General features: G+C 51.4%; 1 protein-coding gene across 1 annotated transcript in view; it reads right to left on the reverse strand.

Moving 5' to 3' along the window:
- Nucleotides 1–3,313: 3,313 nt before the first annotated feature.
- Itgb5 (integrin subunit beta 5) overlaps nucleotides 3,314–22,060 on the reverse strand; it is a 110,299-nt gene continuing 91,552 nt past the window's right edge. The window contains 6 exon segments of the mRNA XM_021259554.2: nucleotides 3,314–3,568; nucleotides 3,571–3,603; nucleotides 4,328–4,494; nucleotides 5,627–5,746; nucleotides 7,839–7,939; nucleotides 11,622–11,844. Coding sequence (XP_021115213.1) covers nucleotides 3,506–3,568; nucleotides 3,571–3,603; nucleotides 4,328–4,494; nucleotides 5,627–5,746; nucleotides 7,839–7,939; nucleotides 11,622–11,844 — 707 coding nt within the window. The 3' untranslated portion in view covers nucleotides 3,314–3,505.

The raw sequence follows: 22,060 nt of genomic DNA on the forward strand, positions 1-22,060 counted from the left end.
AGGCCAGTTACCTGCCATCAACTGTGGTCTGAAAATATTGAATGTAAAATTTCAGAAGTAAACAGTTCATAAGTTTTAACTGCATGCTGTTCTGAATAGTATGATGAAAGCTCACCATACTGCTCTGTCTTGTCTGAGATATGAATTGTGCCTTTGGGCAGTGTTTTCCTTTTTGTTTTTGGTACTGGGGATTGAACTCAGGACCTTGTGCTTGTGAGACAGGCATGGGCACCACTGAGCTAAATCCCCAGCCCCACTTGTGCAGTGTTTCTATCCTATATATACTACCCTCCTGCTCGTAGCTTGGTGGCTGTTTTATCAGTCTGACTCTCAATGTTTAAGCAACCTCTGTGTGTGTGGTGGCCTAACACTGTATCTCAATACCTACATCATTCACCTCACTTGTTTTCATCACATTGTACCATCTCACATAATCACAATATGGGTGATTACAGTACAATATTTTGAGTGTACATTTACATAATTTTATTATTCATATTGTAGTTGTTCTATTTTACTGTTAACCTCTTAATGTGCCTAATTTATAAATTAAACTTTATCATGGGCATGTATGTGTAGGAAAAAAAAGGATATGTAGGGTTTGATATCTGTGGTTTCAGGCTTTCATGATGAGGATGAGAAAGATCCAAGAAATAAGATCCCCATTGGGTCAAAGTTATGTTGAAGTGTGGAGAAAAGACTTGAGAGGTCACACAACAAGGGCTGTGTTAGCTTTCTGTTGCTTTAACCAATGCCTGAGATAGTACTTATTAGTTCATCATTTTGGAAGTTATAGGCTATGAATGATTGGCCCTCTTGCTTAGGCCTGGGTTGAGGCAGCACCTCATTGTGGACAGCATGCATCTGGGCAAAGCCACTCACCTCATGGCAGGAATCAGACGAGAGATTGGAGATGGGCCCTACCATTCCCTCCCAGCAGACCCAGTGACTGGAAGGCCTCCTGCTAGGCTCCACCTCAGTTTCCTCCTCCCAGAAGAACACCTGGCCAGGGACCAAGCCTTTACCACATGGGCCTTTGGGGTCATTTAAGATCCAAGCTAGAGCAAAGGTCAAGAGTAGGTACATCTGGGTGGTGTGATCCTAAAGGATTCTTACTTTCTCTATGATTTTTATTTTCCATCTAGAATTTTGTACAATTAGAAAAAAGTTAAGTTGTTATATTAAGCCAATAAACATCTTAAGTACCATTGGGCTGGTTGTAAAATAAGGAACAGGTAGGCTTTGCTGTCACTTTCAGTTCTCTGAGAATTAAGCCATAATGGCACTAGAGCAGGAGTCAGGTCCCCAAGCCGCTTGTGCCAAGAGCTTCCAGCAGGGGGCAGCAGGGCACTGTGGGTGGCTGGTCCTGTCCTCACATGCCTCCCTCTAGAGAGGGGTGGTGAATCTGTGGCACATACACCACAGCTGGCTGTTTGTTATCACTGAAAACTCTAAAAGGTTCGAAATCACTGCACTAGAGTCATGATGAAACTTTTCTGACTTCAGCATCAGATGAAATTGAGGCCAGCCACCCCTTAGCACAGGGGTGATAAACCTGCGGCACACATGTTACTGTGTTTTAGATTAACGTAGTTTTTTTTTTTTTTTCTGAACTAAAACCTCAATGCTCAGGTTTAATTGCAGTATTGGCATTTTTCGATAAATAAGGGGGTTTGGGATTGCAGTTTGGCACTAGTCTCTGAAAGGTTCACCATCACTGCTTGGTGTCTGTTTATGGTCCAAGAATGCTGAGTGCTCACAGAGCTGCCTATGGAAATGGGCCTCTGGACACATTAATGCTTTGTTTCTAGGAAGCTCACAATCAAATGACAGAAATCTAAAAACTTCTTCCAAGAGCTTTTATTTTGCTCAATTGAGGACTCAAAAACAACCATTTTATTTATCTGTTGTATGTTTTTGTTTTCATTTGGCTTTATTTCATAATGGCCTTGGGGCAGCCTCCTCAAGTTACACAAAAGAAAGGACACCCAGAATCTTATTTATTTATTTTTTTTGGTACTGGGGACTGAACTGAGGACCTTGTGCTTATGAGGCAGGCAGCTGGACCACTGAGCTAAATCCCAGGCCCCAGAATATTCTTTTTGCCCCCAGGTAATTGTCCCTGTTCACTGGCAAAAGGAAGCAGGGGAATCTGCTCCGAGGCTGAGAACAGACGAGTCTGGAGTAAAGGGAGAGGAGCTCGAAGTGACGCCAATAGAGAAGGATTTTAGAGGATGAGCAGGTGGTGGGAGGCTGGCACTCTGGCCAGCAGTGTGCACAGGGCCTTTGTACCAGATTGTCATGAGCTGATATTTGGGCAGGTCACTTCCCCTCAGAGAGTCTACTTCCTCTCCTGCAATAAGTGCACAGGGTCAGAAAACTTCTAAGATCTTTTCTGTCTCTGACATGGGAACCTAAGGGGACTGCAGTGCTCTGTAGGAAATAAAAGCTGAAATAAGCTGTGCTTTGGCTATGGGTGGGACATCGGAGTCTGGTGGACAAGGCACTGGGAGGGAATTATTATCGACACTAATGTGTAAGAAGTTACTGTGTGGAAGCTGCAGCCTGATCCTGTCTTCTGCATGGTCTCCTCAGAGTCTCGGCATGCCAGAGCATGGAGGAGGCCAGAGGGGTGGTTCTCCTGTTTTCTAGCCTAGAATTCTCTCGAAGCCTAAGCTGGGAGGGTCAGAGGTGCCTGCTCAGTGTTCCCTGGAGCCAGCCTAACTGCTCAAGCACCTCCAGGAGTCCAGTTTGACGAACCCTGGTCTGGAGTGTCAGACGGGCTCAGGCCGTGTCAGTCCCAGAGAGCTGTGTCTGAGACCATTCCGAAAGGAACTCACACACCAGAGAGAATCAGGCAACACAAGCTCATTTGGTTTCAGTCTTTACTTTCAATCCCAGACAATCTCTTTCCTCTTCATTACAAAAGTACTAAACAAACACAGACAGGAGAGGAAAACGAACATCTTCAAACTGTGTGCCTTCAACAGGCACCAACCAATCCCATCACCAACACCACATGGGAAGCACGGACAGCGGGCAGATAATCCTCAGTAATCAGAGCTATGCCATAAGTGCATGATCTCTTTATTTCATATAAAAATGGTCAACATGAAAAAAACCAGGCTGCACACTGGTTTTACATCCTCTGATCCTTCCCTGGAGCTGTCGTGTCGGACGGGCTGAGAGGGAGATACAGCCAACATCTCAGCAGTTCATCGAGACAACAAGCTGGAGGTGACGGGAAAGCCACAAGCACTGGGGTCCCCTTGCTGTTCCTGAGGAACAGCCAAGTGTGGAGGAGAGGCAGCCAAGTGTGGAGGAGAGGCAGCCAAGTGTGGCTGTGGCCTAGCAGCCAGGTGGCATGCCCAGGTCCCCTCTGTGTGGCAGTGGGCTCCTTGTCCTGCTTGAATATCTAGAGAGCTGTGACCAAGCCAGGAGCTGACCTGGGCATTCCAGGCTGGCCCTGTCCTCGTCCCCTCTAGCCTTCTAGGAGGAGGAGCTATCAGTCCACTGTGCCACTGTGGGACTTGTTGAACTTGTGGAAGGTAAAATCCATGGTGTGTGTGTCGAGATGGGCTTTCTGTATAGGGGATTCGAGGCCTGTAGGGCACAGAAGGTAAGAGGCATGGGTTACTGGTGCTCATCCACACCAACAGACTCAGATCTGGACGCCCCTCCTTGGTCAGTGGAGCAGGCAGGTGGGAGGGGACGCTCTGCCTCTGACTGCTCTGTGTCCCTGGGAAAGGCCCTCTTCTTCTCGGAGCTTTTACTTCATGTCGGAAATGAAGGGTTAGGTTAGAAGGTCTCAACTGTAACAGACAGTGACTGGGGATTCAGTAGGTACTTAATCTGTGTGGTCCTTCCTGAGCTTGGCGTCCACCTGTGCAGACTGACTTACTCACACGAACACTGAACACGGCCACAGACCAGCACTTGAGCAGCTTTTCTGTGGGCCTGTTGTCCCCGGCCTGCCCAAGATCCTTCTGCTGAGCACAGGCGCACACCCCTGCCCCACAGCTCTGCCTGGCCTGGGCAAGGCACCGTGCAGCCTCTCTGTGCCCAGGGCTGCACACTTCTCATTGCCTAGTACTGGGCAAGCCTTGCAGGTATGTGGTTTCTCTTCTTTTTTTATTTAGTAGTGGGGATCAAGGATTAAGCCCAGGGCCTCTGCACGCTAGGCAAGTGCTCTACCATAGAGCTATATCCCACCGCTGACTGTTTTTAATGCCAAGGATGCCAGGGGGCCTTTACCATTAAGGTAGGGTTGAACCCAACCGTGCCTCTAGGTTGGAAGTCTCTCCTCTGCCCCTTCCGGTGGGCTTACCATCTCGTAGCGGGCTCTGGAGCGCTCACTCTGGAACCTCGCAAACTCTCTTCGGTCATGGATGGTGACGAGCAGCTTCCAGAGGGCCAGGAGTCCAATCCCGATCAGAAGGGTGATGCCAACCACAGTCAGCAGAATGGTCATGGCGTTGTGGGCGGCTCCACATTCTGGAGGGGACCAGGAGGGACTGTGGGCCATGACACCAGCATCCTACACCCCACACTCCCTGCCCCTGGCCTAGACATGTCTGAGAGGAAAGGTCGCCTCTCTAGGGGCTTCCTCTCTACTCCCAGATCCCATGTTGCCTTGTGAGACTGGAATGGGGGCCAGGGCAGAGTCTCCCACAATGTGCAGACAGGGAGAGGTTCTAAGAGGGACATGATGTTCCCAGGTCACACAGCTGGCTGACGGCAAAGTCTACAATGACAGCGCTAGGATGGCTGCCTCTTCCTTCCTTAGCCTCCTTGTCAGCAGTCTAAGGGGTGGCCCAGGCCGGCAGGAGGCAGCACAAGCCACCTCCACAAACACTGCTGAACCCTGAGTGTGGAGCTCCTTGGAGGAAATGTACTTATTTTCAAAGAACTATGAAGACAGAGGTTGGGAGCAAAGCTTCCCTCGTAGGGGCATGCATCCACAGCTGGTCCCTCACTTCCCTCTGCCTTTGGGCTACGTCAGCTCACTGTGTGGTTTGGCTGCATTTAGAGTAAGAGTTTGCAATGCTGTGAATTGAAAGCAGTGTATCTCTTTCTGCTTCCTCTCACGCCCCTCCCTATTCCAGAGAAGAATGAAAGGGAGACCTAGAAATCCATTACTCCAAGGCAAATGATCCCTAGGCCCAAAACACAAGGCAGAAGTGTCAGTGTTTGACACCTTGGCCTCCTCGGTGGCCCAGCAGCCCAGCAGCACGGCAGCAGACCGGTGGGCCGCACCCAGCTCCTTCTGTCCTGTGACACCCTCCGTGGGGGCCTGCAGCTGCAGCTGCCAGGGCTGCAAGTGTACCCAGCTGGACGCTGCCCCGTGCGGGCAATGACCCCGGCCCTATGGCTCCCTGCAGAGCACAGCAGCTGCCCAGGCTGAGTGTGCTCGGTCCCCTCTAAGGTGACACTCCCCATGGGGAGCCCCTGTCTTCTACTGCCCCACTGCCCGGAGCTCTGTCCTTGTAATGGGCCCCAGCTATGCACCATCTTCCTTCTAAGCCCTAGAGTGGGGCGGCGGTGGCCTTCTGTCCTGCCCTTCATGCGCTATGGTGAGGACAGTGAATGAATCCTCCAGCAGGGTCTGGCCCCAGAAACCACCCACCTGGCTCCCTGAGCACTGTCAGGTTGGACTTCCCGCTGGGCAGCTCGGCGTAGGTGAACATCATGACGCAGTCCTTGGCCGTCTTGTAGAAACAGAGCACAGCTTCCTGCTCATCACTGACTGGAAGAGAAGCAGCAAGAAGTTCTGAGCATATTGGTGGGCAGCCCAGAGCGGCCCATGGTTCCCCGGGGAGCCAGGCATCGAAAAGAAGGGGACAGAGAGCCCTGAAGGGGCGGCGGGTGTTTAAATGGGCTCAGGTTCCTCACAGCAAGCTCGCGGGCCCAGGGCTGAGTTTACTGCTTTGGGGACACATGGATCACATCAGAAGATTGTCAACCTTCTGAAGTACTTTCTGGAGGGGATGTGAAAGGGAAGAAGTTTTTACTGGTTGGGGGCAGGGACTGGTGAATGGAACTGGATGGAAGTTAGAGGGATAAAGAGAAAAGGCTTCCTGACCCCCGCCTCCTTTGAGGCTCGAGTGAGAGTCTGCATCTGGGAAACAGCCCAGAGTCTGTGGAGGCCAGCAGACAGCTCTTCCCTGAGCTGTAAAGTCAGAAAGCACCCAGGGGTGAGGAGGATGCGTGGGTGAGAGGCTGTCACCACTGCGGTGCCTGTGCCCCACCCCAACACTGTCCTGGACACCAGCTGGACTCAGTGGAACATGGCAGGAAGCCTTCCTCAGCCGCCTCATCCATCCAGGTCCCACCGTGCACCCCACAGCTTCCCTGGGAGAGAAAGGAAGCAGAGGCAAAGGAGGAAGAAGGCTGCTAAGAGAAAGGAAAGAAGGCAGCCACAACAGAATGACAGCAGGTTCGAGTGAAGACATGAAATGCTCCTCGTTTGGCTGCTGCCCGTCGCATCTGATTGATCAGAGGCAGACACGTTAGTGCAGTTATCAAACTCGAAGGCCTGGCTTTCTTTGTAGTTGCTCATCATGAGGCTGAGAGACATGAGGTGCGTATGTACTTTAAAAAGCCCAGGGGAAGGAAGAAAAGCGGCTGATGAATTGGAACATGCACTTTGGAGAACTGGACTGGGAAGCAGTTTGTGGGATGCAGGAAGGCAGCTTTTTTCTGTCGTGACAATGTGTGCATAGTTAGGGGAAGCAGCGCAGCCCTGCAGGCAAAACTTGGCATAAGCCAGGCCCTCAGTAGCAAGATGGAGCAGGCAGGAGGACAGGATTCATGGGCCAGGCTGTGGTGGGCTCAGCACAGCACCTGGCATGTAGTAGGTTTTCACTGAGCATTTGTGGGAAGGATATGTGACTTAACATTCGGTAGAGCCACGATCGAGTCCAGCAGTCAGTCAACAGCAGGTAGGTGGGAACAAGGAAGTCTACAGAGGAGGCTGGCCAGCATTGAGACAACCAGGGCCCGGGCCAGGAGTCTGTGAAGCTGAAGCCAGGCAGACAGCACCTGCCAGCAAGAGGAGTCTAAGGTGCACCCCACCTGTCAGGTGCATAGTTTTTCTCTTTTTCTCCATTTTAACCATTTCTAAATATACAGTCAGTTTTGGTAAATTCACAACGTTATTTAACCATTCCTATTAGTTTCAGAACATTTCCAACATCACAAAAAGAAACCCACATGTCAGCCAGCAGTCAATCCCAGGGTTCCCTCTCCTCAGTGTCTGGCCACAGTCTCCATTCTGTCCCAAGAGCTTTTGCCTACCTTGGACATTCCATAAAACAGGATTGGGTGTTCTTTCTGCCTGGCTTCTTTCCTTTAATGTAATGTTTTACATCGTCACAGGTATCAGTATTTCATCTTTCATAAAACTCCATCCTATGGATATCACACGTTTTGTTTACCACTCATCACCTGAGGGACATGGGCTGTTTACAAGTTTTGACTATTATAATTGATGCTGCTATGAACACTTGTGTACCAGTTTTGTCTAGACATAGACCGAATCTCCTGGGGATGTATATGCCTGGAAGTGGAACTGCCGGATTGTGTGACAATTCGACGCCTAACTTTTGGGGGAGCTGCTAAACTGACTTCCAAAGCCTTTGTACCACTTTATGCTTCTGCCAGCGTGTTTGGGGACTCCAGGCCAGCATTCCCCTGGGGTGCCAGCAGAGGAGTGAAGGAAGCCAAGGCCGTGCTTCCTAACTCGAGACTAAAGCTACCCTCCTGCCCGCAGAGGAGGAAATGTCTAGGCCTCTGTGGAGATCACAGGACGAGGCTGCCCAGGGCACCAGGACACTCACCGATGGAGTCCACCCATGTGATCACCTCATCCTTGCATAGGTGGTGGCAGGTCTGGTTGTCAGGGTTCCTGGCGTGGAGCAGCAAGCACTCCACACAATCTCTGGAAAAGAGGAAACGAATGTGGCTGTTAGTGCTGTGTGGCATCCACACTTGAAACTGAGCTCCTAACACAGGTCTCCTGGAGGCTTCACTGTTCCATCTTCAGCTCTCTGGCCTCTGCTCTGCCTGCTTGCTACTGTCCACAGGGAGCCCCAGGGTTCCTGGAGGGATACTGGTGCATTTCAGGCCATGTCTGGTCCACTGGCTAACTTGGGAGGTGCAGACCTTTCCAATTCTGACACCAGAAGCCAATTCCATCTGCACTCTGCCGACCATTGAACACCTGGCTGAGGAATGGGCTCCAAACAGGTTTCTGGGGGGTAAAGATACCTCCCGTGGCTGGTGCTTGATGCCACACTTGTGGCCCAGTCACACCCCAGGGAAGGTGCAGCACCCTCCTGCACACTGGATGCTGCAGGGGGTTCACGGGGAAACACTAAAGCCTGGGCCCAACTGCACCCACAGAATCTGTTTCTCTGGGGCTAGGGGATACTTGGCCAACTCCAGAGCATGGCGAGGGGTGAGAATTGCGTCCCTGAGTACTTTGGGCTCCAGTCTCTCTTCCTCCTAGACAAAGCCCAGCCGTCAGGATCCCAAGGGCCCTGCTGGCCACTTCCCTGGGTATCAGTCTACCTGAAAGTTTAGTTTGGGCTTAAGGAACCCACATTTTATAATGAGGACCTTCTCTAGAAAACGGACGAGGAGCCAGAAAGAGGCCCTCTATGTCCTCCCACTTTGGCATGGACCAGACAGTGTGTGGAAATGCTTAACAATGTTCATTTATGTGGCTGTGATTGTACTTTATGCAGCCCCAGCCCAGTCACCAGCTGAGGGACATCGAGAACAGGCTCCTGAGGATGCAGGAGGTGGAAGCAGGCTTTGGCTAAGGAGTGCAGAGCTGGCTGGAGGCATGGGAGGTCCTGCACACACAGGATGGGAGAGGTTAGCTCAGCAGAAGTGCTTGGGCCAAATGGCCCAGCGGACAGATCACTCTCATAGCTCTATGACTCAGTGGAGCTCGGTGGTGTTGCATTAAGGGCTCAGAAGCCAGATGCATAGGGGAGACCACTGTGTCTCTATGGCTGCACCTGGCCCTGGAGAAGGTGTCCTCAGCTACACCGGCACAGCAGCACTTCTAACCCCACAGGCCCACAAGACGGTGATGGGAATCTGTAACATGTGCCTTCATCAGCAACTGGTTTTTAATTCCAGGGGATTAGGAGGCCAGTCACCAAAGTGTTTCTGGTGCAGGAGCTGGGGACTATGGGGGAGCAGCACAGGATGATTTCACTCCTCTTACTTTACAGAGAAAAATGAGGCCCATGCCACTGATGGTGGAGTGGAGCTGGGCCCAGCTGTCCTACCTCTCAGACAGCTCCTCCCTTGCTTTCTGGACATCAAGAAGGGGTGGGCAGATCATGTAGAGAAAAGGGGAATCCTTTAAGGGGGTACTGATATGCTCAGGAATTCAACTGTACCAGAATTAGCTGACTTCATGGAGACATTGTAGAGTAGGAAACGGGCTAGTAAGATGTGCATTTCCTCTGACAGTCAGGCCCCAGGAGCAGGCAGGGAGGTTTGACTGGGGCCAGGAAAGGGCTCTGCCAGCCTCCTGGATTAGCACACAGCACCCAGAACGGCTGCTTTTAGGCAGCCTCAGATCCACAGGACACTGCCCTGCTGCAGGGAAACTCCAGCTGCAGGCACTTCTGGAAGCACCCTAATTATCCACAGGGACATGGGAGTCTAGTGTGTATGCTTCCTTGCTGACTGAAACGTGTAATATAGTGCAGCTATGTATGAAAATATGTCTGGCCTTTTAAAAAAACAAGTCTCTGAGAGACTTTGCTCAGAGCCTGCTAATTGGAATCAGCTGGGGCTGAGCATGAACTCATCCAGAGGGAAGGTAGGTGTGGTTAGTTCTAGAAAGGAGAGATTGGTTACCCTAAAACCCCAGGAAGAAAAGGATGTAGGAGATTCAAAACCTGTAGCTCTCAGCAAAGCAGCAAGTAGGAAAACAGCCTATCAAAATCACTATCAAAAGGACTTTGTTAAAAACATTTTTTTTTTCTATGTGGCTATAACAGAGAGTCAGTGTGGCCCAGAGGCAAATTACGAAGGAACAGGGAAGCTCCCTGTGGCCTCTTCTTGCCCTCTTGCTCCTTTGGTAGTGCGTAATGGATAATTAATTATCAAGTCTGCGTCTTTTAGAAAATAAGTGCCTTACATTTAAAGTGAGAGCTGTTTTCCTCAGAGGTCTTTTAACTGGCCAGAAGCTGATCCCTCATGGTCCTGCTGCTCCTTCAGAGAAAAGACTGAGGTTTCCGCTACTTTCACTCATTCCATGTGTGTTGTCCAGCTTGGCCTCCACTCCCCAGGACCTCGTGTCCCCAGGATGGGGAGCAATACCCTCCAGGGTTCTGCTGGTGGGAGTTGGGGTGCGCCTCCCCTAGGCACAGTGTGCTAGCAATGCCTGTGGTGCCGGCTCACTTGAGTCTGTACTCAGGACCCCAGCCACTTCTATCTGGGCCTCCACCGTTCCCCTGCCCCAAAGGCTCCAGGCTCCTTGAGCAATCTGTCCTCCTCTCCCTCACTCGTTTTACCCACTGCAATTAGACAAGACAGAGCCCGGCCCTGGCTATCCTGTCTCTCCATTGGCAGCCAGCTTTCAATTCCCCCCGCCTGGACAGTCTGGGGCAGATGCAACCCAAGGTTCTGCCACCAGGATGCTTCTGAGCGTGAGCTGACCAGCAGCTGGTGTGAACTCAAGGAACATGAGCTCATTTCATTATCAGCAGGGGCTAGACGTTTGCAAGGAAAATCTGCCAAAAAAAAAAAGTGCAGTGTGTTCCCCAAGCCAGAGAAACACAGTCTGTACTGTGATTGGTTTCCGATTGTGCCCTGGTTCCCCCACCGGCTCCTTAGCACAGATGATGACACAGCTGTTTCCCTGGCAGATTTCGAGACTGAACATCACTCTGGCTCTCTGGGAGCATCACAGCCCGACTTCTGTGACTGGGCTCCCTCTCTGGCAGTGCACAGGTAGAGCGAGGGGAGGGCAGTACTACTGTGGGAGCCTGAGTGGGCCAGCAGCCGCCCAACTTGGCCAGACAATCTCCGCATTCAGCAGCCGATCAGGGCCGGCGCTCCATTATCAGCATAAATGGAGCAGAAAATCCAAGAGCCACTGTACTTGTTTCTGGTGGGCCTTATCTGGGTTGGTGCCTTTCTATCCCATTTACCTTCTGATGCCGTTTTGTTTAAAGCAGCTGTTCCCATATGGGGGTTCTATGAAACAGTGTTCGGGAGATGTTAATGGGGAGGATCAAATTCATTTGAAAAAAAGGTGCACACTGCATTCCCTTTTGAAAATGCACAATAGTGCACTCAAGGCTTGGAGAAGAACCTCCATTTCGTACCAACACCAGTCTAATTTCACTTAACTCAGTAATCCTGTAGCTTCAACTCATTTGGGAACAGAATAGTGGTTTTGTTTTTATGTTCCGCTTTTTGTTCTCTTACAAAATCCCCATGGAACCAGCATTCAAAGCTGCTATTTTAGAGTGTCAGTAGGAGCCAGGCTGGGTGGGTGGAAGGCCAGGTGGTGGGGAGTGGAGACTGCCCACGTGGGACTGCCCAGCTCGGCAACAGGCCAGCCTGAGCACAGTGGGTGGTGCTATTACCTCTTGGTGCTGCAAGCATCCGGGCAGGTCGGGCACTTCTCACACGTCTCCCCGAAGGCCCCAGGTTCTGTGCACTGGCAATGCCCACAGGTACAGTGCCCACGGTCACTGCAGATCTGCCCGTCCTTAGCCCGGCACGTACTGATGTCTGTGGAGCAGTTACAGTTGTCCCCGATGTAACCTGCGTGGCACTTGCATTCTCCACAGTGACACTCTCCATGGCCTACAAGGGTACACACGTGGATCAGGGCCTGCTTGTCCTCATGCATGAACACATAACCCCCCAGTGCCTGCCATGTGCAATACAGGGGCTCCCACAGGGAAGGAGGTGCCGGCTCTGCCCTCAGCCTGTCTGACAGGGAATAATGTATGTGGCCGGGCGTGGTCTGGGCTGGTGCTCCAAGTTGGTCCAGAATGTGGCCACCTAGTGCCATAGGATCAGGACCTAGGGAAGCTTCCTGACTAGGTTGTTATACCCACTGGTCCCCAAATATGTCCACACCCCAACCTCCAAAACCTGTGGGTGTTACAAGGCAAAACTTTGCAGATGAGATGAAGGTAAGGATTTTGAGATTTGAGGTCCTAAGGTTCCCACAAGAGGAAAAGAGGAAGGTTTGAGGAGAGGAAAGTGGCTGAGGGACACAGGAGCAAGATGCTTTTCTGCTGGCTTCAAAGATGGAGTACAAAGCCTGAGCCAAGGAATGCAAGGAATGCAGCTCTAGGAGCTTCAAAAACAAGGAGTGCCTTCTCCCCCAAGCCTAGGAGGGAGTGTGGCCTTGTAGACACTTTGACTTAAGCCCAGGGAAAATGAATTCAGACTTCTGACTTCCAGAACTATACGGAGTAAATCCGAGTTGCTTTCTGTCAATAAATGTCTGGTAATTTGTTATAGCCACAACCCAAAACTAGCACAGCTGTCCTCCCTCAGCCCTAATGAGATGCTGGCTTCTTGCTCAGACCTTATGAGCCTGCAGTCCCAAAGGAGAGGATGGAGACCAGACATCAAAGCGACACAAGGCAGCAACAGCCCTGACTAGCGCGCTCTGTACTGATGTCAGATACTGCCACGCTCTGCATGCAAGTTCTTCTTACAATAACCCTATGAGACAGGGGTTAGTATTTTTATGAATGATGAAACTAAGACACAGAACCATGAAGCGGCTTGTTGAAGACCACAGAGCCAGTGGCAGTAGAGCCTGGACTTGAATCCAGGTAGTCTGGCTCCAGAGTCCACCATCTGAACCCAACGCTCCACTGCTGCTGGAAGTGGCCCTGGCTGCCACGAGGTCCTTGACCTCCCCTTGTCCACAGCCTGTGGGAGAGGGGGCACCAGCCGGGGTTCTGCAGAGGTTGAGGGAAGAGGCACCGCAGCTCAGAGGACTGTGCCTATGAGCATGTGTTGTTGGAGTGTGTTGCATGGGAAAGGCACAGACAGTGCTGTCTCCCCAGGGGACCCAGGGGCTGACCGAGGTCCTTAATTTTCAACACTATGAAGGGTGGGATGTAGTGCTACTAACAGCTTTTAATCCTAAAAAATCTCCTTTGTGCTATTTCTGCAGCATGTCTTCCTTCCTAATGTCATTTTGTTAAGGCTGATATCATTAGTAAAACCAAGAGTTGCATTTACTGAGCGGCCACCCAGAAGCTAGCAGGAGACTGTAGAGGCTGGACAGGCAGTCGTGGGGAGAGGGGCTCTTGCATGTCCCTGCACCTCAGTCACTCCTGGTACTGGCTGCCAGCCCCTCCCTGTGGCCCACAGAAGAGGAGAGGACCTAGTTCCAGAGCCTCTTCACTGGCCACTTAACTTCCTGGCCCTGCTTGCTGGGCTCCATGTGCCTGTAACGTGCAGGGGACAGGGTGGCCATCTGGAGCAGCCGGGTGTCTGAGCCTCCCACGTAGGAGCCTCCTCACCTGCCCAGGTGGCCCCAGGCCCTGGCACATTTCACAGGCAGCACTGAGGTAGATGGTGAGGCCCCAGGCAGGAGTGGAGAGGCAGGAACACAGCTCAGGCTGTGCAGGAGCTGCCGTGGGGTGTGGCCACTGCAGGAGAGCACAGAGCCCCAGCTGCAAGGGTTACACAGGGGTGAGCTGGGGCAGCAGCACAAAGTCACAGGCTGAGGATTGCCTGCCCTCTCCATCAGTGTGTGACCAGCCCAGTTTGGGGCCTGGACAGCAGAACCCCACAGGAAGTCTTCACAGATGAATTCAATGAGCACAACTCCAACTCCTGAGCCTCAGGGACGCCTTTGTCAAGGGCCTGGTTTAAATTAAACTGGCTCACAGTCGGGGCAATTTCCCCCCAACATTTTATTATGGAAGTTTCCAAACCTGTGGCAAAGTTTAAAGTATCTTGCAGTGAGCTTCCACATAGGCACCACCCGGATTCTGCCCAGATTCTAGCGAAAGTGGATGCTATGGGTGGCCCTATCACACGTTTGTCCATCCATCCATCCTTCCATCCATCCATCTGAATTTTTAAAATGCATTTCGTAGTGAGTTTCAGACATCAGTCCACTTCAGAGGTAACTTTTCAATCCAGCTCTGGCTTGCATACACATCCCCCCACAGAGCAAAAGTATAAAAGGTGAGTCTAGTGCTTTTTATTTTTATTTTATTTTTTGTTATTTATTTTAATTTTAATTTTTTTTTGGCAGTGCTGGGGTTGGAACCCAGGGCCTTTATATTCCAGACAAGCACTCTACCACTGAGCCCCAGATCCTCAGTGCTGTATTTAGTGTGTAGGTCAGGCTGTTTTGGCTGAGACAGTACTGTTTTCTTTCCAACTCTGCTTTTGGTAGCAATATAAAAGTATCCAAATATAATTCAACACAATATTCCAACACATCAAAGATCTGGAGAGGAGGCTGCATGTTACTACACTGAAGGGTCTGGGTGTGGGGTGCAGGGCAGTGGTCGAGGGGAGGACTTGCTACCCTGTGACCAGCCATCAGCAGGAACAGGGCTGCTCACTGCAGGACGGCAGCCTGCCTGTGACACTGCTCTCCACCATGGTGGCCCAGTGGCAAGAAGGCCCCCTGCTGTAGGCACATCTATACTTGCACTATGCAAGCCTCAGAGCTCTGAAACGCAGGCCAAGGTCAATGGAGGTCATTGTGGGGTGAATATATCACAGCTTGAGGGTTCAGAGGCCAGGAAGTAGGAATCAAGGTCAGGGGAGAAGGGAGCTGGAGATGTGCCAGAAATCATATTTCTTGTAGAGAAACAGGACCCACCAAACTTCCTGCAGTGAAGACATGTAAGGGAGCCGGAATGTGTGGAGGAGCTGAGGTGTGGACAGAGGAACAGCCTAGCCACTTCGGAGGCCAACAAACAAGTGCAACTGAAGGGCTGCGCAACTGCTGGGAAATCCTCAGCCCTGTGGCTTCTTGGTGTTCAAGGTTTGCTGACTCCAAGGCAAGTCACGGTTACAAAGTTCAAGGTCCACACTGGGTGAAACTGCTGAAGCAGCCAAATTCTTGACCTAATGACACGCCTAACAGTTCCAGTTGTATTAGTATCAGGCAGCTGAGGGGGTGCCTAGCATGCATGAGGCCAGCAGAACACACACACACACACCCCAAAACTTAAAGCTGCTACGGCACAGATGTGGCATGCATCATTGCGTCCTCCTTCACTCACACTTGAGGCTGACAGTGTCATCTGATGACGGAGCTCTTTTTCAGGGAGCTAGGGGTTGGCCTCAGAAGCCTCTTTTGAGGCTCACGTGGTACTGCAAATCCTCCCAGCCGGTAGAAGCTGGCAACGACTTATCATCCTAGTTTAAAGCTTCCAAGCTTCCCTCAGTGTAACCCACATGGGGTGCCGAAAACTAAACAGGCCTGGCCCCACTTCTGCTGGCCCTATGTCTCAGATCCTGCAGCCAGGCTTCACCCTGCCTGCTGGTGACTTCCACATCTTCTGCACAGCCCCGGCTTCTCCTAACCCCTAGGAGGAATACATGCCATCGAAGTGATCAGGGTCCTTTGGCACTGTTCCCAGGATCAATAACCTATCAAGGACCACCCAAGGGACTGAAATGCCTAGAGGACTTCTGTTAGTGCCCCTCATCAAAACCAAGCCAATCGGTAGTGCTACCAGGACAGAGTGGAATTTAATGCCCACTTCATATTGTGTAAACACAGAACACCTCCCTTGCACACAGACAGGGATTCTGAAGGGCAATCCAAAAGCGCTGGGCTCACCGTGCTTCTGTTAGAGTGACTGATGGCTAAATGACAGGAAGCTTAAATGCACTATTTATGCAGAACTTTAGCTCTACAGAATTCAACAGCTCCCATCAGCAAAACAGTGCTTGTGTGGGCCAGGGGGCAAGCCTCTTTGCCTCCTTTGATGGAACTTGTATCAGAGGGAGGCGAGGCTGGGGGCGGGGCCGGGGCCTGGAAGCCGGCGGGGAAGCCCATCATCCATGCTTCGAAGAGGTCAGGAAGAGCAGATCCTTCGGCTGGCACCTTGAGACACCGGTGAGAGTGGCAGTGAGTGGTGAGGACAGAGTCCAGTTGGCAGGGAGCCCAGCAGGTGGCCATGGTGACAGTGACACAGGCAGCTCCCAGCCATGCAGGGAGGGCGGGGACTGCACTGGGGCATCCTGCTGATGAAAGACTCTGGAGAAAGTTCTGGTAAAAACGTAGGGAAGAGGAGAGGGGAACAGAGAACAGAGGAGAGGAGAGGCAGAGCTGAAGCGTTAGGGGCCTGAGGGGAGGAGCTCAGAGGGCTGGGCAGCTTGCGAAAATCTGAGAGGGTGAGAAGGATCACATCCTCCCTCACCATTCACTGTGCTGCCTTGGGCAAGTCCCTAAACCTCTCTGACGATCACCCTCCCTTCTTGAGACAAGGTTTGTAGTTCAGGCTGACCTTGAACTCAGGGTGATCCTCCTGCCTCAGCCTCCTGAGTGCTGGGATTACAAGCATCCACCTCACCCCCTCTCTTGTCAATGAGGATGATGCTTTCTTGGAGGCAACATCGACAGAAATATCACTTAGAAATAGAGCTTCTAAGGTGGTCTCTGGGCCACAGGGCACCCAGGAAACGGGAGCCAAAATCGTGAATTCGATGGGAGGAACTCGGAGGCAGCTGACCTCAGGGAAATGCTCTGAGCACATGAAGGGAGGGGTGTGAGTGGGTTCTGAGGGCTTCAGGGACTCAGTAACCAGGTCAGCGACAGGCACAGGGGAGGATCCATAGTGAAATGGCACCATCTCAGAGGAGGCAGGGAAAAAAGGCCTGGCGGCATCCGAGGGCCCAAAGGCACTGAAGGCGGGGGGAGGAGCCCCAGCCTGCCCAGTGCTCTTGGGGACCACCAGTTCCTAGACAAGCAGGCGGTGGGCACTCCTGCAGGAGCAGAGGATGAAGAGGGCACAGAGTATGGCTGTGGGGAGCAGTCGGGACCAAAGGAAGCCTGCACAGCGTGGGGCAGCAGAGTGCAGAGGTCAGCTAGCCTGGCCTGCCTCCTGGATCTGCTGCTGGCCGGAAGTGCCTGAGGTTGCAGCACAGTCTCAGCTCTTCCTCTCTACACAGGGCTGACAGAAGTACCTCCCTCATGATGGCTGAGTTAAGTCAACCCAAACAGAGCACTTAGGACAGTGTATGGCGCTAAGTAAGCTCTCAGTAAATGCTGTCATTGCAGCGCTGTCGTGTAGCTGAAACCAGGAAGGTTGCTTCCCTTTCTCCTCACAGTGCTGTCTCCCACTCCCCCACTCTCTGTCTCTCACACTCACGTGTGTATACACGCTCATTCTCTACTTCCCCTCTCAGTTTCTGCCTCTCCCCAGGATCCCCCAGGACTGTCTGTCCCCTTTCCTCACAGCCCTGAGAATTCCCTCCCCTCCCCTTTCCGGCCTTGACATCTTCCTCTCCCACAGCACCCTCTGGCCTCACATTCTTGCTGTCTCCCTTCTCAGAACAGGCAGCCATATAAACAGGAAGTGGTCAGAGAAATAGAAGGGGTGTGTGCTGGAGGCCTTGACCCATCTGGGGTGATTTCCCTGTCACTCCAAGTCAGATCTCACATGTGTCCTAGACATCTCTGGGGAACTCTTCAACAACTGTCACAGAGGAGCAGGAAACTAAAGCTTTGTGAGCTTCAGGTCACTATGTCTGTGTGACTCCAGGGCCCTGCAGTGTCCCAAGCCAAACCCACAGCCCTGCCCTCCGCACTGTGGAAAGGAAGGTGCGAAGGACTCAGCCACGCTGACAGCCAGGGCTCTCGGGTCAGACTGTACACTTCTCTCCACAGCACAAGAACCAGAGGTGGGCTGAACTCTGTGGTTGCATATCCCCAGGCTTCCAAGGGGAAGGCTTCCGCCCTGGGCTTTGAAAAGGAAGGGGAAATCCCTCCTGAGAGTTGCTATTTTCGGTTCTCTGTTGACCAGCTGGCTGGAGTTACATAAGACAATAGCATCCTACCGTGTCCCTGCCTGGTCTGGCTACCTGTTCTCAGGGTGGGGGGTGTCTCCCAGTCCAGTTAGTATGGGACTGTGCCTGTCCCACTAGTTAGCCTTCTCCTCCATGCACTGGCCTTGGTCTCAGAAAAAGCAATGAACAGGGACTTCTGCAATGCATAGGAATCTGCTAGTTCCCTCATAAGGATCTCTGCAGCAATTAAATCAACCTCCAGAAGCAGGGCTAATTGTTCTTATAGTTTTATTCTTTTCTTCATGGTTTTCCTGAGCCTGTGAACACAGCACTGCCTTGGCACAGGCCAGTCACTGACAGAACTTGCCAGCCACAAGTGGTTCCTCCCATGAGAGTGCAGTGCTCCCTCACTTAAACCAACCCCAGGCTCCTCGGTGAGTTGCCCCTGCCTCAGTGAGACCCCTGGTCCCCTCCGTAACTCTGCTCTGGAGCTTGGGGGACTGCTCGGCTGGGAAAAACATTCCACACGGTGCTGCTGTGCAGTCTCACCCACCTGCTCACTGGCTCTGGGCAGCAGGCCAGAGGCCTCACTCCAAGAGGGGCAGAGTGGTGCCTCGTCCATGTACGGGACCAGGGAAATGCTGTGGAAATGTGCATCAGAGAGATAGTTCATGTGCACATTCACTGCTTCAGGGACTGAGTCCACCCTTTTGTCCCAATCCACCTGACAACTGGAGGGCTGACCCCCAACCCCTATCCATTCTGTGCTCTCTTCCTGCCTCCAAGTCAGTTTCTCTGGGGCTGCAACCATTTTTTTTAAATGTGAACCACACAATGCTACATTTTCATACAAAATCTTTGAACATTTCCTCATTGTCAGAAATACAACTTCTATTCTTATACTTTATGCACAACACCCAAGGCAGATCTCAAATAAAAAGCCCAAGTGATTTTCACTGGCCCCACTTCTCCAGGTACCCCAGCATCCGGCCACTTCAAACCTCTCCCAGCTTTTCTAAAAGGTGCTAAACCTGAGCAGGTTTTTTGTTTGGAAACAATCACTTGAGCTGCAGTGTAGACAATGAGGAGAATGGGAGTAGAGATGGACAACTGATGAGCTCCAAAGAAACAGAAGAGGTCAGTACACAAGCCCTGGTGGTCGGTGGGGTGCAGGAATGGGAGAGGCAGGACAAAGCAGATTTTCTGGGTGTCTGGCTGTCATGACTGGATGAATAATGGAAACAAAGGCATCGGGAGAGAAACACAGCTGGGAGAACATGAGCACATTTGGGACCTGTAGAGATGGAGGGGCTGGCAAGCACCCCTGAGAGCTCAGGAGCAAGTGTGAAGAGCTGCGGGTCTGGGCATGGAGGAGGGCCCTGGAGACAGTGCGCTTGAGGGTAACCAGGACCACGCTGTGAGCCAACTCCAACCCTGGGAGCCGCTGGAGAAGGATCTTGCTCAGGAGACTCCAGAGCTGTGATGCAGATGGGAAGAGAACCTTTCAAGGAGGGAGTGGCCCGTGTAAGCTGAGGCTCAGAAGTCAAGTGAGATGGGGCTGAGTCTTATTGCTCAAGGTCCCTGGAAGCTGGGAAGATCTATTTCGATGGTGTCACAGGGTTGAATCCAAATGGGTCAGGGTTAAGGGCTAAGTGGGAGTAACAAACGACAGTGAATGTGGACAGCTGTTTTGAGAATCATAGCTATGAGCAGAGAAGACGAGGTGCCAGCGATTGTGATGGGCTTTTTTTTCCATACTTCCCCAGTTTTTTTCTCTTTCTCTTAATAATAAACACTGCAGAATGTTCACTTAACTAAGTGAAAACTTAGTGAAGAGGTAGAGGATAGACATAATCACTTATCCCATTGATAGACTGGTTTGCTTCACCTCAGTAACCTACAAATTCATACAAAAATCAAAGAATGCACTGGATGTTTGTTTGCCCAATGCCTAGCACGGTGCCAGGCATGCAGATGATGCTCAGAACATGTGCTGCTGGCCAGCGGTTGTGAATGTCATCAGGATAGATCTCAAGCCTGGGGCGAAGACACCAATGCTGTTAGGACAGAAGTATTGATTCCCGTGGAACTGAAATGTGATTCTTGAGATATTTCAAATTCTTTACAAATGTCTAAGAAACCTAAGGACCTCAAGGTCACCGAGGAAAAGAGGATTAAGGGTTCTCTTCCCTCTGCAGGAGGGAGGCTTAGTTATGGGCATGCAGAAATCAGAGGCTTGCATTTGCACTCTCCACTGTTTCTGCACATTGTTCCGATTTCTCCAGCATAAGGCTCTTCAGAGATGCAAACAGTGATGCTTCCTTAGTCTCACGGCCAGCTGTCAACTGACAGTGTTCCCAAATAGCAAGGCCCCGATGGGGCCCTCACCGTTGGCCTTTCATTGGCTGGATCTCAATTTGCATTCTGAATCTGAGCAGCAAGATATGTCCACTATGAAAACACCAGGTCATGTTGCTTCCGGCCAAGTCTCTCCAAATCTCAGCATCACTTTCTGAAATGACAGCACTGGCAAGAAAGCTAAGGCTCCACTGTCAAGGGCACCAGAGCTCCCTCAGAGGAAACCTTTACAGTCCCAGTCCCGGGCCCTGATTTCTCTCTTGACAGCCAGCACCCATGGCCCTCCAACTGCTACTGCATTCTATGAGGGAAGCTGGGAAAGGACTTGGTCTCTGCCCAGCTCTATCAGTCACAGGGAGATTAAGGAGAGAGTGGAAGATGGAAAAATCACAGGTTCTTTAAAGAACTCACCTTTCAGAGAAATCTGAAAACTGCTGAGTGAAATGAACCATCATCTTCATCTAAGCCCACAAGTGCTGACTCAGAAAGGAAAACAGAAGGCAGTAGCCAAAAGAAACAGAGGGACCCCAGGCAATGCCTTGGGTCTGGGTTAACCTGACTAACCTGACAGCCAGGCCCCTCTGGGGAGAGCAACTGCATCTGGAGTGTGACCTCACACCCTCCTGGGCCTGCAGCAGGACCAGAGGGTTGCTATTTTTGAACTGGCAAACTGTCATGTGGCTGGTGAACAGTTGCCCAATTCCACCCCAGCTGGCTGCTGAGACCATGCAGCACTATCAATGGGTAGCACTGGTGGGAATATCACATGTGGAGGCCACTCTCAAGCTTGGCTGAGGGAGCCCAACCGAGCCAGGAGATGGCAGGGGACAGTTGTGCCCTGGAGTTGGGGAGGGAGGACCTCAGGTCAAGAGTTTAGGCCAAAAAACCAGCCTGTCAAGTCACAGCCTCCCCACATGGCAGGACCTGGACCAAAACATCCGCCTCCCTGTGGGGCAAAACAATGAGCTCACGGGCAGCCAGAACATTTTACAATTAGACTAGGCTAATAAGGTTCATTTAAGGAAAAAAGAGGGCTCTCCATAATCAATAACAGCCAGATGCCCACTGAATACTAAGAGGAATACTCTGTACCTTTATCAAAAACGGTCATAAAACAACAATGGTCAGCCAGTGCCTTTTGGCTCACATGGGTCCTTCAGGCCTGGTCTGCTGCATGTGGCAGATCCTATGTAACTCAGAGAAACTTGCTTAGGAAAACAGACAAAATGTCTCCAAAAATTTAATGGAAAGAAAGATTAATGAGGTGTAACTTACAAAATGTGGGCCAACTGCTAGGCTAGTGTCAGTAAGGGCAGAACTGGTAATTCAGAGGTTTGGGATGGTGTTAGGCTAATCAAAATAAATAAACCTAAGTAGAAATGGGCTACTTATTTGCCAAAGGCAGTGAGGTTCTTCTGCTCTGAACCTATAATCAGAAGTCATAAGGAGTAAGTCAGGCATGGAAGCTGAGAATTGCCTAAGGCCAGGAGCTCAAGGCCAGTCCAGGCAACACTGTAAGAGTTTGTCTTGAGGCGGGAAAGGAAACTCACAAGGAACTTTAATCGAAGAGCTGGCCTCAGTTTCCCCAAGTGTAACCAGCTGAAGCAGGAAATAGTTGGCCCACTGTGTGATTAGCACTATTCAGAAAGGTGTGTGATACAAAAAAATCCTGTCTAGTGCTTGTTCATAATGAGTGCAACATACTTAC

This window comes from Heterocephalus glaber, unplaced genomic scaffold (assembly GCF_053883595.1).
Source record: "Heterocephalus glaber isolate CG9 unplaced genomic scaffold, H.glaber_assembly_v1.0 deba00000122, whole genome shotgun sequence".
Classification (NCBI taxonomy): domain Eukaryota; kingdom Metazoa; phylum Chordata; class Mammalia; order Rodentia; family Bathyergidae; genus Heterocephalus; species Heterocephalus glaber.